At 35.3% G+C, this 13,991-nt stretch overlaps 1 protein-coding gene across 1 annotated transcript in view; it reads left to right on the top strand.

Moving 5' to 3' along the window:
- The window catches only part of LOC129225090 (GDP-D-glycero-alpha-D-manno-heptose dehydrogenase-like), a 34,818-nt gene extending 21,184 nt beyond the window's left edge, over positions 1 to 13,634 (top strand). The window contains exons 3-5 of the mRNA XM_054859645.1: positions 1,531 to 1,842; positions 8,379 to 8,655; positions 13,034 to 13,634. Coding sequence (XP_054715620.1) covers positions 1,531 to 1,842; positions 8,379 to 8,655; positions 13,034 to 13,296 — 852 coding nt within the window. The 3' untranslated portion in view covers positions 13,297 to 13,634. The remainder of the gene's footprint in view (positions 1 to 1,530; positions 1,843 to 8,378; positions 8,656 to 13,033) is intronic.
- The last annotated feature ends 357 nt before the right edge of the window (positions 13,635 to 13,991 follow it).

Here is a 13,991-nt window from a genome sequence, read left to right on the forward strand (position 1 = left end):
TCAGGTTTTCTTTTCTTTTTCAAGTAATCATTCTCACTACTCAAATGCAATGAGCCTCACAACAGATTAAAAATTATTGTCGCAGATAGGGGGGGTCACGACTCCCATGACCCCTCTCCCCCCCCCCCCCCCCCTCTTTGTATTCATCACTTCTTTAATGCTCTAAAATATGAAATTCAAAAAGACGTTTACTTTTTCTCATGGTTTCGACATTTTTTTATTTTTTCATGCAAATATTCAAATATTACCCGGGGTTTGGGGGAGGCCATGACCCCCGTGACCCCCCCCCCTTGTATCTGCCACTGGGACAGCCTACGTTCGAATCTCGTCGAGGAGTTTCCGTGTTTAAACTTTAACCATAGGTAACCAAAAAAATTATTTCTCAAGAAAAATAAGTTCGAGAGTCTATTCAAAAAAGATGAAAAGGAAGATGTTTGACGCATGAAAGAAGTCTAAAAACTTCCCCGCAACCTCAATTACCCTACTCTGAAAATAAAACAAACGTGCATGCGTTTCATGTTGGGTATAAATGCAGTGCGAATTTTTTACTTACATGATTGAAAAATATTTTCATCGTACCAAAAACAAAAGTAAGTTTTCAAAAAAGAAAAAAAAAACTCTCATACCATCCAACTTTAATTGAGTTTATTAACCGAATCATTCATTATCGCTAAATTGTGAGGCAGGTTGATATGTGACCAATAACTTCAATACTTTGAATACTTAACTGGTAACCAATGAAGTCTTTTTTTGTGACTAACTGATGACGTGGGTTGTATGTAATCTAAACATTGTGTTGGTTGTGCACGTTTCGAAGTCCAGAAAATTAAAGAAGGAAAATTTCCAACGATATTTGTGTTCTTTATTTATACAAATACGGCTGAAGCAGTACAGTAAGTAACAAATCATTTACCTAACCATTATAACAAGTTAAAATGCCAAGTCAAATTCTTCTGGGGTACATGACTCACCAATTCAACAGTTAAGGGTTAATTCCCACTTTCTGTAGTTTTAATTGGACACTGAACACAGACGTGTCCCTAACTCAAATTTTTAGGAGGGCAGAAATTCTCATTTTCCCGAATAGAGCTCAAATTTTGACAAATGATAATTTTGCCGAGTAGAGACTCCAAATTTCGCCGAATGATGATAACTTTGCCAAATAGAACTTCAAATTTTACCGAATAATAACTTTGCCGAATAGAACTTCAAATTTCGCCGAATGATGATAGTTTTGCCGAGTAGGAACTCCAAATTTCCCCGAATGATAATTTTGCTGAATAGAACTCCAAATTTTGCTGAACGGAACTACAAATTTTCCTGAATAGAGCTCTAAATTTCGCCGAATGATGATAATTTGCCGAATAGAACTCCGAATTTCGCTGAATAATGATAATTTTGCAGAATCGTCAGACAAAATTTGCTGAATAAGTAAATTTTTGGAAGGTTCCGGTGATCTCCCATCGAGACAACCTTGATTGAACAATGTATCCTCAGTCAGTCAGCGTTACAAACTATTTTTTTTTCCAGGTTACAGTGTACGATAAGTTCCGTTTTGGAATTTCTCCACTTTTATCTCATATACAAGATGAGAATCTACATCTCATCAATGGCGACATCTTGGACCAAGAGAAGTTGCTCGGTGTGATGAAGAATGTGGATGCTGTTGTCCATCTGGCTGCAATTGTCGGATATCCGGCTTGCGACCAAGACCAGGAACTCGCCATCAGAGTCAACGAAGACGGCACCCGCAGCGTTGTCTCATGTCTCAGTCCACATCAGAAAATAGTGTATTCTTCCACCGGTTCTTGTTATGGCGCTATTGAAGGGATTTGTTACGAAGTAAGATTCTATCTTCTTTACAAAGGACGAAACAGAAAGTTCGTCTGTTTATTTGTATTTATGCACGTTTATGGCTCGTCTGGGTCTAAGACCGTTCGGTTGATTCTCATAAAATTTGATACAAAATTAGTTTGAGCACGAGGGTATGTATCTCGGGGGGAAAAAATCAATCCAATGGGGTTATGATTAAGATGACCATATTATTCCCCCCCCCCCCCTTAAAACTTGACGCTTTAGTGCTTTAGACAGCAGCATGCTTAATATTTAAAATAATGAAAATTATAAAAACATTTTTTACCGGTTTGTGCTTATTACAAAGAACAAAAAAGAAGAATGGTGCATCTGATTTGAATACACACACACATAATAATACATTTAGTCAATCACTATCAATAAATAAATCTAATCTGAGAAATTTGAAACTTCGTGTCTTCTATCTGAGGCCGTGGCAATTATAAAAGCTTCAATTGTATAACCTCACTACTGTTCAATCACGGATTGTATGGAATTTTTAAACGTCCATATGAGACGAATCTATCTGAATGAGGGGGAAAGTAAAAATTTGATGCCGGCATTCCGCTCATTTGAATGAGATTCTGCTTCTGCAAAAGCTGGCATCGCTAAAAAATAATAGATTCGTCCATTTCGGCTGTAAAACGGATGTTTGTCTTTCCGTACAATCCGTGGTCAGACAGTGATTATTTATTATACATTACCAGTTGCAATTATTGTGTACCCTTAAAAATTTTAAGGTTAATTGCTACTTTGATATTCTTTTAATTTGTCAAGTGTGATTTCTAAAAAATGCTAAATTTCAACTATTATTTGACAAATGTGGTAACAATTTCATACTCACTGATATACTAATCGCGTGATTGTGCTTATAGGCCAATACCAATAATGTTTGAGACCAAAAAACATTTAGAACAGGATGAAACCGATTAGAAAATTAAGAAAATATAATAAAATTTATAGGAAAAATAATTTACGGGCGATCTGAGATCGGAAGGGGGGAGAGGAGGGGTTAAGAGGGGAAAACGGTTTATCACAATTTGCGGCAAAACTATCAGTCCTTTACGAAAAAAGTAAATGACAAAGTTGTTGGTAATAAAAAGAACTAAAACTTTTGTATTTGCCCTTTTTTCACATAATCTCAAAATCCATGCGAAAAATTTAAAAAACCAACTTTTTGGTTTTTTATTTTTATTTCCCATAAAAAAACGATTTTTTTTCACGAAACTTTGAGAAAAGTTACCTTTTTATTTCTTAAATACACTGATTTTTTTATATTTAAAATATGTATTTCTTCTATTTTTTTATTTAATAAAAGAAAAAGCAATGTTTTTTCAATCGAAAAATTTCACGTCAAAATATCTGAGTTTTTTAAAAAATCAGAAGCGTGTTTTTTTCGTTGAAATCTCTACGTTTTGATGGTATAAAAAAATATCTACAATAATATGGGAAAATTTCGCAGAAAATGAAAAAACACGAAAAAGTACGAATATGAAAAAAAAAATCATTACGTAAAATTTTAAGCTATTTACCAGAGGACCCGACAGACGTTGTTTTGTTAAAACTTTGTAAATTGAAAGGTTAAAAAATTTCAATCATCAAGTGTTTGAACCGTTCTGTTAAAAAAGAAGTAAAAAAAAAATGTTGTAAGCTGCTATAGTGTCAGAATGCGTATATTTATTACAACTTGATTTATCTGATGCCCCCTGAGCAGTTGGTTTATTAACTATTTTTTCTCCCGTATTTGATGGTTTGTTCCTTTGGCCATACTCAAAGGATAAAAAGCGTCCTCAGACATTAAGTGTAAAAATCTAACTACCCATCTAGAACAAACGGGAAATACCGCTGCAAAATCCCCCATATGAAAAAGAATTACACAATCGAAAGGATACCGTTTAGAAAAATGATAAAGGTAAAACAGTTCTCTAAATAAGCGAAGCCCCCTCCCGATGTAAAATAAACACCTTCTTCAACTTAAATGACTAAACACTCTTAAAGGGTTTACCCCTTTCAGTACCTTTCAAGCGTTTTTTAAAAATTTAAATAAATTTTATATTTCTTCGAAACCATAACATGCATACTTATTTCGTAATCAATAATTTATTTTCAAAATTAAAAAATATTGCCTAAATTTTTTAAAAATTCAAAAAACTGAGAAAAATTTCATTTTTTTTTTAAATTTTAAGGCTTTTTTATTTTTGCACTAATTTTAAAAAAGGTTTTTGCTGAACGATCACTATAATCATCTCTAAAAATCTGTGCATTCATTTGGTTATGAGTTTATTAGAAAAATTTCTGTGATTAATTATGTAAAAAATCAAAGTTTTTTAAAAAAAAATTTGGTTTTTAAAGGTTTAACAATCTCTAAACATTTGAGTAATTTATAAAATGCTTATTCAATGCACAGTTTTGTCAAATATGTTATCCCAATTGCAAAAAGTATTACTTTAAAGCTCTATCTTTAGTAGAAAACACTCCTTAAGGATTCTAATGACATGAAAACACAAAAAAACCATCATCGAGAAAAAGCAATTTAAAGTTTTTCTTTTGCATAAGAACACATAGCGAGCATGGCCTAAAAACACTTATAACTTTTTAAATATTTGAACTAAAGCAATGAAACTTTTCCCCTGTGTTCAGAATAGTTTTTAGTTTTGAAATAAGCAATAAAAATTTTTTTGATCGTTTCATCATTTTTGAGGTACTGTAACTACTTAAAAACAAAAAGCAATTGTTTGCAATTTGAAATATTTCGCCAAATAAACAAAATATACAATAAATTACATTAACAGTAGCTTTAAAAAGAACAAATGATTACGCAACTCTATTGTTTATAGCCAAATTTCGCCAAACTACCATGTAATTGTAATCCAGCCGATCAATGAGCGAAGTCAACTCCGAACAAATAGCGGTCCGATCTTTTGAACGAAAACTTTTAAAAACTTTTAAAACTTCATATATTGCCTAATTGGTTCTTTCCACCAAAGATAAAGATCTTCCACTGCACTGATCTTTTGTGTACTAGAGAACTACCCTGTTGTAATTTATCTGGACGAAAATAAAGTTTGTTTCGTCTTTAAATTCCATCATCTTTATGTAGGCTCGTCCGTATTTTCAAAGTTTTTCGGCGGGGGGGGGGGGGGAAGGCGGCAAAGGGTATAAATTCAGTTCATTTGAAAGGAAAAAAAGCATCAAAATACAAGCAAAAATGCATAATTGCATTATGTTGTGAAAATACAGAGATGTTATTTCCCCCCCCCCCCCCATTAATTGCCCAAATGACGGGCCTGTATGAAGTTAAATTGAAATTCAGACATTTGCGCTGTTATGAAGATAATCATACATCCTTCAACAAGAATATTAGTAAACGACTAGACCCGACACACGTTGTTCTGTTCAAACTTTGTAAATTGAAAAGTTAAAATATTTCAATAAACTATCAAGTGCTTGAACCGTTTTGTTGAAAAAATAAGTAAAAAGAAAATGTTTTAAGCTGCTTGGTGCCTGAATGCGCATATTTATTACAACTTGATTCATCTAATGCCCACTAAGCAGTTTTATTAATTATTTTTTCGCCCGTATTTGATGGTTTGTTCCTTCAGCCATACTCAAAGGATAAAAAGCGTCCTCAGATATCAAGTGTAAAAAACTAACTACCCATCTAGAACAAACGGGAAATCCCGCTGCAACATCCCCGTATGAAAAAGAATAAAACAATCGAAAAACTATCGTTTAAAAAATGATAAAAGTAAATACAGTTCTCTGAATAAGCAAAAATCACTCATCTCTCCCCCCCCACCCCCCAATGTAAAATAAACACATAAACAAATTCTTCAACTAAAATGACTAAAACCTCTTTAATAACGAAAAATAACTCTTTGCAATTTGAAATAGTTTGCCAAATAAACAAAAAATACAATAAATTACATTAACAGTACCCTAAAAATGTAAACAAATGATCACGCAACTCTATAGTTAAAAGCAAAACTCGCCAAGCGACCACGTTACTGTAATCTAGCCGATCAGTGAGCGAAGTCAACTCCGACAGATTAGTGGTCGATCTTTTGAACGAAAACTTTTTAAACTTCATATATTGCCTAATTTGTTCTTTCCGTCAAAGAGAAAAATCTTCCACTGCGCTGATCTTTTGTGTGCAGAACTTGGGGACATTTCGATAATTAGGAATTTGGCGCGGTCGTCTCATTTTTGGCGTAAATTATTTTATTTTGGTAACCCCGCTGATTTATAGTAACCCTATGTGAATAGATGTTTCGGTTCTCTTTGTTTAGATTTGCACCGAAAAATACCTCTCGCTCAGGCACTGGAGCCAAAAACTGACTCCAATAAAGAACTATCGCCAGATTCCCAATTATCGAAATCTTCCCCAGAACTTCCCTATTGTAATTTATCTGGACAAAAATAAAATTCGTTTCGTCTTTAAATTCCATCATCTTTTCGTTTAAGAATGTACTGATTAGTTAGATAATCCTTAAAGTATTCTTGACATTGGTGCCAAAACTCAGATGGATTTGAGCTGAGAAACAAATGTTGCTAGGTACGGTATTTTCTGATCATTTAGTTAAGAAAACCTAAAGCACCGATCCGGTCACATAGTTCACGACACGACAACAGAATACACGTTTTGCGTGAACCTTGCAGTACTTTACTTTAAAATATATCACTGGACCTAAAATCGTTGCTATCAAGAAGTGAAGAGCTTCACTCTCTCTCTACGTTTTATTTATTTTCAGTTATATCACAGTAGGAAATTTCATTACAAAAAGGAGAGCTGGCTTTCTTATTGTCCTTTGGCAACGGATTAAATATTTATTTCAGTTCTCGCTCAACAATAGGTTAAAATAAATATTAATCATTTGGGAGATATAACCATTCAATGTTAAAATTAATTAATTAATTAACAAAAACTTTTCTGATTCGATCCATCGCGCTTCGAAACCATGCTTGCCACTTAATTACACACAAAAAAATTTGATCAAAATCGGTCCAGCCGTTTAAGAGCCTTATGGTGACAAACGTCCGCACAGAAGATTTTTATATATTAAGATGAATAAACTAAAATTGAATTAGTGGCTACGTAATGCAATTTTGAAGCTAAGTCAGCATTATTTTAAACAGGAAATAAATTTTGATTTCCTAAAGAAAAAAACCCAAAGAAATAAATATTTAGTTATGGAAGCAGTAATAAAAAGTGTATTTCAAATAATTCGCCTTAGTAAAATCAACCATAAATGTAAGATGGTTTGGTAAGAAAGACGATAAATCACCATTTGGTAATGACATGATAAGTAATAGAACATTTATTCTAAACACAACGATGGACTAAATTTGCAACACCAGTTTTTATGAATTCTAAGTGAGAATCAACATAAGAGGCAATAAAAGGACAAAATAACCCCTTTTTGTCAAAAAATGTTTAGGCAGAAAGTTTAAACATTTTCTTTAGAAGAAATAACGTTAGAAAGGGAATTTTTTTATCAAAAATGCTAAATTACCGCTGTGTCAGTACTTTATTTTAATTAGTATTTGATGAACATTAGAAAATCCGTATTAGGTACGCAGATGACTACTGAGTAGATCAACAAAACAGTATAGAACGAGTGGTCAATCTGTCATGGCCGACTGTTGGAAATGCATAAGAATTCAGTACCCAGTGGTCGGCCACCCCTCTAAAAATAACCGAGTCGAAGAAGGAGTTTAATTTTTAATTGAAACGTAATGTTCTACTATCCATTAAAACATAAGTAAAAGTAAATTTACATCAGAACAAAAAAATAAGGGTACTTAACATTTAAAAATGATGTGTCTTCTTAAGAAAAAAATAAGCAGAATCGCAAACTAGGATGATGGGCACACCATTTCAAATAAAATGATTCATTACCACTTAATTAAACGTACTTGCAACTTCACTGTTGTTGGATGATAATTGGGACAGGTAAAGGAATGTGGGAATGCACCATATCCGATTTTGAGTTAATACGTATTATATTAATAAGCAGTTTTATGTCCTTGTGGCCGACTACTGGAGAACTTACCCTAGCTCAATAATTGTCACCTTGTACAAGAAGTGGAAATGAATTCCCGTATGCACCAAGGGGCTGTCCATGAATGATGTCCCACTTTTTTTCATAATTTGCCCCCCCCCCCTTTACCACAAAGTGTCTCACTTCACCTAGCCCCTCACTCGCCCCTGTCACATGTCACCCTATATTTCATAATCATATTCCTATTTTAAAAAAGTTCGCGATGCCACATTTATTCCCCCTCCCTCCTTTCACAAACAATCACAGCTTGACGAATTCCACCTTCGCCCCCTTTCAGCGTGACACCTTTTGTGGACAGCCCCGAAGACATACGATAAAAAGAATGTGATAGAGGGAAAACCATTAGAAAAAGTCTCAGATGAACCAAGGAACAGACTGTTTTTCTAGGTCACGCAGAATTTCTAAAACAGTAGAATCTATAATTTATGCAAATATCGGAAAAATAACTCTCCAAATTTTCAGGACACTCCGATTTCTCCGCTGACACTGTACGGCAGAACGAAAGCTGTGGCGGAGAAAACTGTTCTGGACAGCGGAGGGGTGTCATTGCGGCTGGCAACCCTCTTTGGTGTGTCTCCTCGCATGAGGTTGGACTTGCTTATAAATGACCTCACAATGAAAGCATTGACGCAGCGGAGTTTCAGCCTCTACCAAGGATCTTTCAGGAGGACATTTCTGCATGTTAGAGATGCAGCCAGAGCGTTTCTCTTTGCATTGGACAATTATGACATAATGAAAGGTAAGTATTGGAATAGTTTGCTTCAAATTGATCGGAAAAGTAGTTTGACTTTAAAAGGACAACTTGTCAAGATGTTCTTCAAAGTACAAACATTGTAAGAAAAGTTCAAAAAAACACCTTTTTGAGCTTAAAAGGATAATCAACAACGTAAAAGAAACACTAATTTGCATAAATTTACAGAGACATACTTCGATATTACACACTCGAGGGTCCCCTTTACCTAACACAACACGTTAACTGGTTGGATGAGGCCCTGAATACTACTTTGTTTTATAATCCAGACTAAATGCAGAGTAAATCCCGATCCAGAACCCCAAGAAGTATTGATTTGGAGTGAGAACTTGGTGGAGTTTGACCATAACAGATTTGTCGTACACCTGTCATTAGGAGGATCTTTGAGAGACTGGTATCGAACCTGCGACCCTCCAGTTATGAATCCAACCCCTCACCATCGGGCCGTTCCGGCCGATATTTCGATGTTATTAGGCACTGCTGAATCTAGAGGAGAGCATGACGAAGTTTTTGCACCAGGCAGCAACTTCATCCTGTTTCTGTGTATGGGGGGGGGGGGGTGAAATTTGATATAAAATTTGATGGAAAATAGGAAAGGGTGGCAATTTCAAGTTTTTGTCCCGGCTTGGAAAAATTGAAGATCCGGTATTGCTTACAAGGAATCTCTTTTCCAATGCAAAACAGATGTGAGCTTGTGTCTGTAAAGAAATTCATCAAGAGCAAGGGGGACGAACAATTACCAATTTAAAAAGTAAAAATTTACGATTAACCCAACAATAAATGAGAAACACATAAAATACATCGCGAGCTCAGTCATTCCATCTGAGGATTGCAGTTTCGTGTTTTTTAGCACTCATCAGCCCGACATAGGAAGTAACTGAGCTGGAGGTGGAAAACCTTTCAAAGGAGCCAAGAGAGCCAAACAAACTGATAGCTAATGTAGAATTAGAACACCAGACGAGTGACTGCAGCAATGGTCCGGTTCAACTCGAAGATTGAAGGCAAAGATAGGTATTTTGCAGTAAGTTTAGTTTTGCAAGTAAGTAATTTACTACAAAATGCCTAGCTTTGCCTTCAATATTTGAGTTAACCGCACCATTGCTGTGGTCACTCGTCTGGTATGCTAATTCTACATTAGCTACCAGTTTGTTTGGTTCTCTTGGCTCTTTTAAGAGGTTTTTCCACCTCCAGCTCAGTTGCTTCCTATTCCGGGCTAAAAAGCACGAAACTGCAGGCCTCGGATGGAAAGACTGAGCTAGCGGTGTATTTTATGTGTTTCTGCCTTTGCCCTGGCTTAGGGCGGTAACTTACCGCAAAATAACAAATGAGAAAGTTAGAAATCTGTCAAAGAACCAGTATGAAAGCAAAGCATGTTCAAAAGCTTTCTCAAAACATTTTCTTCTTTGAAATTGATTATTGTTCTGCCTTGTTGCTTTCGTCAAATGCTTTTGCGTACAAAGCTCACTTTTTTTTGCATTGAAAAAGGGGTTTCTGGTAATCCCAAAACATGCGTCTCCAATGTTTTGTACTTTCTATAAATATTTCCTTTTAATACATAAACTTTTGGGGCATCATAATTTTGATTTTTTAATAATTTGACTTCTTTTCAATTAGTAGTTTCCGAATTCAGAATAGCTGCTGTAAAAATCTTCATACAAATCTGGTGTTTAATTTTCATTTTAGTAAAACAGTTATCCCGTGCTTAAACTTTTGCTCCGCGCTTTGGCATCTGTATCAGGAACCTTTTATTTGTAAATTGAGACACTTAAGTAAGATATCAGAGAAAAACTAACATCGAATTTGAAAACATTTTTGAAAAACTAGTACAGGGAAAATTTTCTTATTAAAAACTTTTTATTAAACTTTAAATCTTTTTAAAAATTCGATCTACAGAACGTTGTATTAATCCAATAATAAAAATGCATTGCATTAAATTATACTTGATACGGATTTTTCCTTTTTCTTAAAAATAGTGAAAACGTTGTAGAAGTGAAGTTTTGAAACTTTAATAACGCTTTATAACGGATAGTTAAGTTTCAAGAAATGAAAACCACAAAGCGAACCAAAGAACTATAGAGAGATTGTTACGAGTTCGGTGCAACTTCAAACTTTCTTTAAATGACGACACAGTTCTTAAGAAAAACACAGGAGATTTATTTACAACTATGTACAAGAAATGTAGTTAATAACTGCCAAATTATTCTCAGCAATTAGGCAAGTATCAATTAACACCGTAAACTCAATGGTAACACACGCATTCACATCAAAATACGCAAAAACACAGCGCAAAAGCTTCACAAAACAGAGCTAATATACATCCTCCAGCGCAACAGCTGAGTCAAGACTAACTTTGATCACGCCGCTGTGGCTATTTATAAATCCTTGAAAAATTTCCACAAGACTCCATTGAAAAATTTCTATTACTTTCTATTAATTTCTCACATTTTCTTTTTATTCTATTCACAAATCTCATCCGGGGACCATATACGTCATACGAACATTAGGGAGTTGTATTTACATTACAAGAAATTATTTACAGGTTACGTTACTAAGATAATTTTAGATGAAAAATAATGGAATAAATGCCAAATTTAGCCAGATTACAACAAATTAATCATAAAAAATAATTACTATTTACAAAATTTGTAACAATGTGTTTTTTCAATTAAAACAATGAGATTTTTTATTCGCTTACTACACTCATGTTTGTGAAAACTGCAACAACATGAAGGAATTATTGGAAAGGAGTAAAATTTACTGCATATATTCCTCATAGTGCTACAAATAAACGATCAAAATTACAGCTCAATGAAGTGAAAATAACTGGCTTAAATTGATATCGAATGTAGCTACCCCGTGCAGCTATACGATTCGGTGCCACGTTTTTTGGCACCGAATCGTAGAGGTGCTGAATGACACGATTGGGAATAGCGTCACATATGGCTTCAATCTGAAGCCAAAGTTCATCCCGTACCAACTGCTGGCCAAGACACATGGGCAACTTTTCGACCAACGCAATTCGAGACATGCTTGACGGGCGTCATATTTGGAGAACGGGCAGGTCAAGGAAGTAGCGTAATCTGCCGTGCACCAAAGAACACTTTTACGTTACGTGCGACATGTGGACGTGCGTTCTTCTGCTGAAACACTGCACCAGGAATGCTCAGAAGAAACGGTAATACCTCCGACGTCACAGCGTCCCTGAAGTAGCGCTCGCTATTGAGGTTACCCGTAATTCGGACTAGATGGGACTGCCCTTGATATTCAATGGCGATTCAAACAATCACGCCTGGAGTTATGCCGGTATGACGTCGGATTAAATACTCTGAGAGGTGACGTTCCCATGTGTAACGTCTGAGGCGTACACGTCCATCGTTATAGTGCAAATTAAATCTGGGCTCATCCGAGAAGATGATCTGTTGCTAGTTCACCCGCCATTAGATCTGTTGGTGGGCCCATTGAAACCGGAAGTGACAATGGTTGAGGGTTAAGGGAATCTTGTATAGGGGAATCCTAGCATGCAGGCCCTGGAGTAGCAGACTTCGATGAACTGTGGTTGCAGCAAGTGTGACACCTGTAGCCATACTCCAACGTTCTGCTAGCGTACGAGTGGACGCTATACGATCCATCACAGCTTGGCGGGTGATGTGTCGAGAATCCCGTGGCGTCGTTTGGTTGCGTGGGCTGGTGCGAGCCCTTCGGCAAATTTCATCGTCCTCTGTCCATCTTTTACAAATACGCACCACAGTTGAGGCATCACTCCACGTTCGGGCACTAATTTCTCTATACGTAAGTTCACCCTCACGCTTGCAGATCATGCGGCCCCATTGGAACCCCGTTACTCGTTCGTATGACGTTCTGCGTTTTGGACGAGTCAAATGGATTACTAGAGAAACATCTACCATCAGCAGAAGATCATACACCGATTTCGAAAAACTTTTACAGCCCTTTATATACATAGTCTACGCCGTAGTTGAGAGAACGAAACTCGGTCCACGCATGCGCGACGTCTCTGTAATTCTAATCATTTGCATATCTTATCCTGCTGTACATTTCCTGTGAATTTCAGTTCATTTGCATTATTCCTTCTTGCTGTTGCAATTTTCACAAACATGAGTGTATATTGGAAGACCGTTACAAGGAAACACAATTCATAAACACTATTAAAATCCCTACAGCTAAAATACGAATATTTTAAAATATAATTTAAAAAAAAAAAGTAGTTCAGTAAAACATAAATGTTTTACTGAATCTCTTTCGTGACACATTTAAGTCAAACCATTGATAAATGTCCCCTACAGTTCCCTCAAATTCAATTTGCCTTAAAGTTTGCTGCAGTACTTGATGCCAATTTATGCTTTTACAGGTCATGCCTTCAACGTTGGCGACGAGACGATGAATATGACTAAAGAGCAAGTCGCAAAGAGAATACAATCTTATATTCCTAGTTGCCATATCACCATGGGCTATGGAGAAGACAAAGACCAAAGAGACTATGATGTATCTTACAGCAAAATTCGAAAACTTGGCTTCCGATCAACTATTCCATTGGATGTGGGCCTTGAAGAACTAGTAGCCATTTTACCTCATATGTCAAATGAAGAGATTGCTCTCAGCAAAAATGTTTAGCACGTTCCAAAGATTTGTCCCGGCGACTTGTTTTGACATTACGACTTCTGTTGTTAAAATCAGACATATAAAAAAAAAAAAAAAAAAAAAAAACTTTTTCTAACTCTAAAGATTAAAGCCAAGTACATTGAAAGTGTAAATAAATATACAAATCAGCTATGATAAGACATTTGGTTAGAAGTAGTGCTTAAGAATCTGAAGTCGAATCATTAGCTATTAAGATTGTTTTTATTATGCAACATATATATCTTCTTAGACTTTTTTCATTGTTTTTAGAATATTGTTAGTGGTCATACCATTTCTGTACGAATATGAGACTTGTTTTTAATCTTTTTATAGCATTTTATTGTTTCATATATTTTTATAAAATACTTTTTTGAATATTTGTTTTCATATTAAAGCTATTTCATTTTGTAGAGCAGGTGTCTTTTCTGTTGTCAGATTTGTGTTTAATGCAGAAAAGGATATACTTATCATATGATTTTTAAGTTCTAAAACCTTAAAAATCTTTTTTTTTTTTTTTTTTACACAGAGATATTGAACCTTTATGTCCGTTCAAATGTTTTGTGCAAGTATTTAATTTGAGTAAATTCGGGGTCGCAGAAAGCCAAGGCAGACCTTTTGTCAATTACATCACCGAATCCCTGGGATCCCTCTCCCCCTCCCCCTCAAAAAAAGAAAGAAAAAGTAAAGAA

This window comes from Uloborus diversus, chromosome 6 (genome assembly GCF_026930045.1).
Source record: "Uloborus diversus isolate 005 chromosome 6, Udiv.v.3.1, whole genome shotgun sequence".
Classification (NCBI taxonomy): Eukaryota; Metazoa; Arthropoda; class Arachnida; order Araneae; family Uloboridae; genus Uloborus; species Uloborus diversus.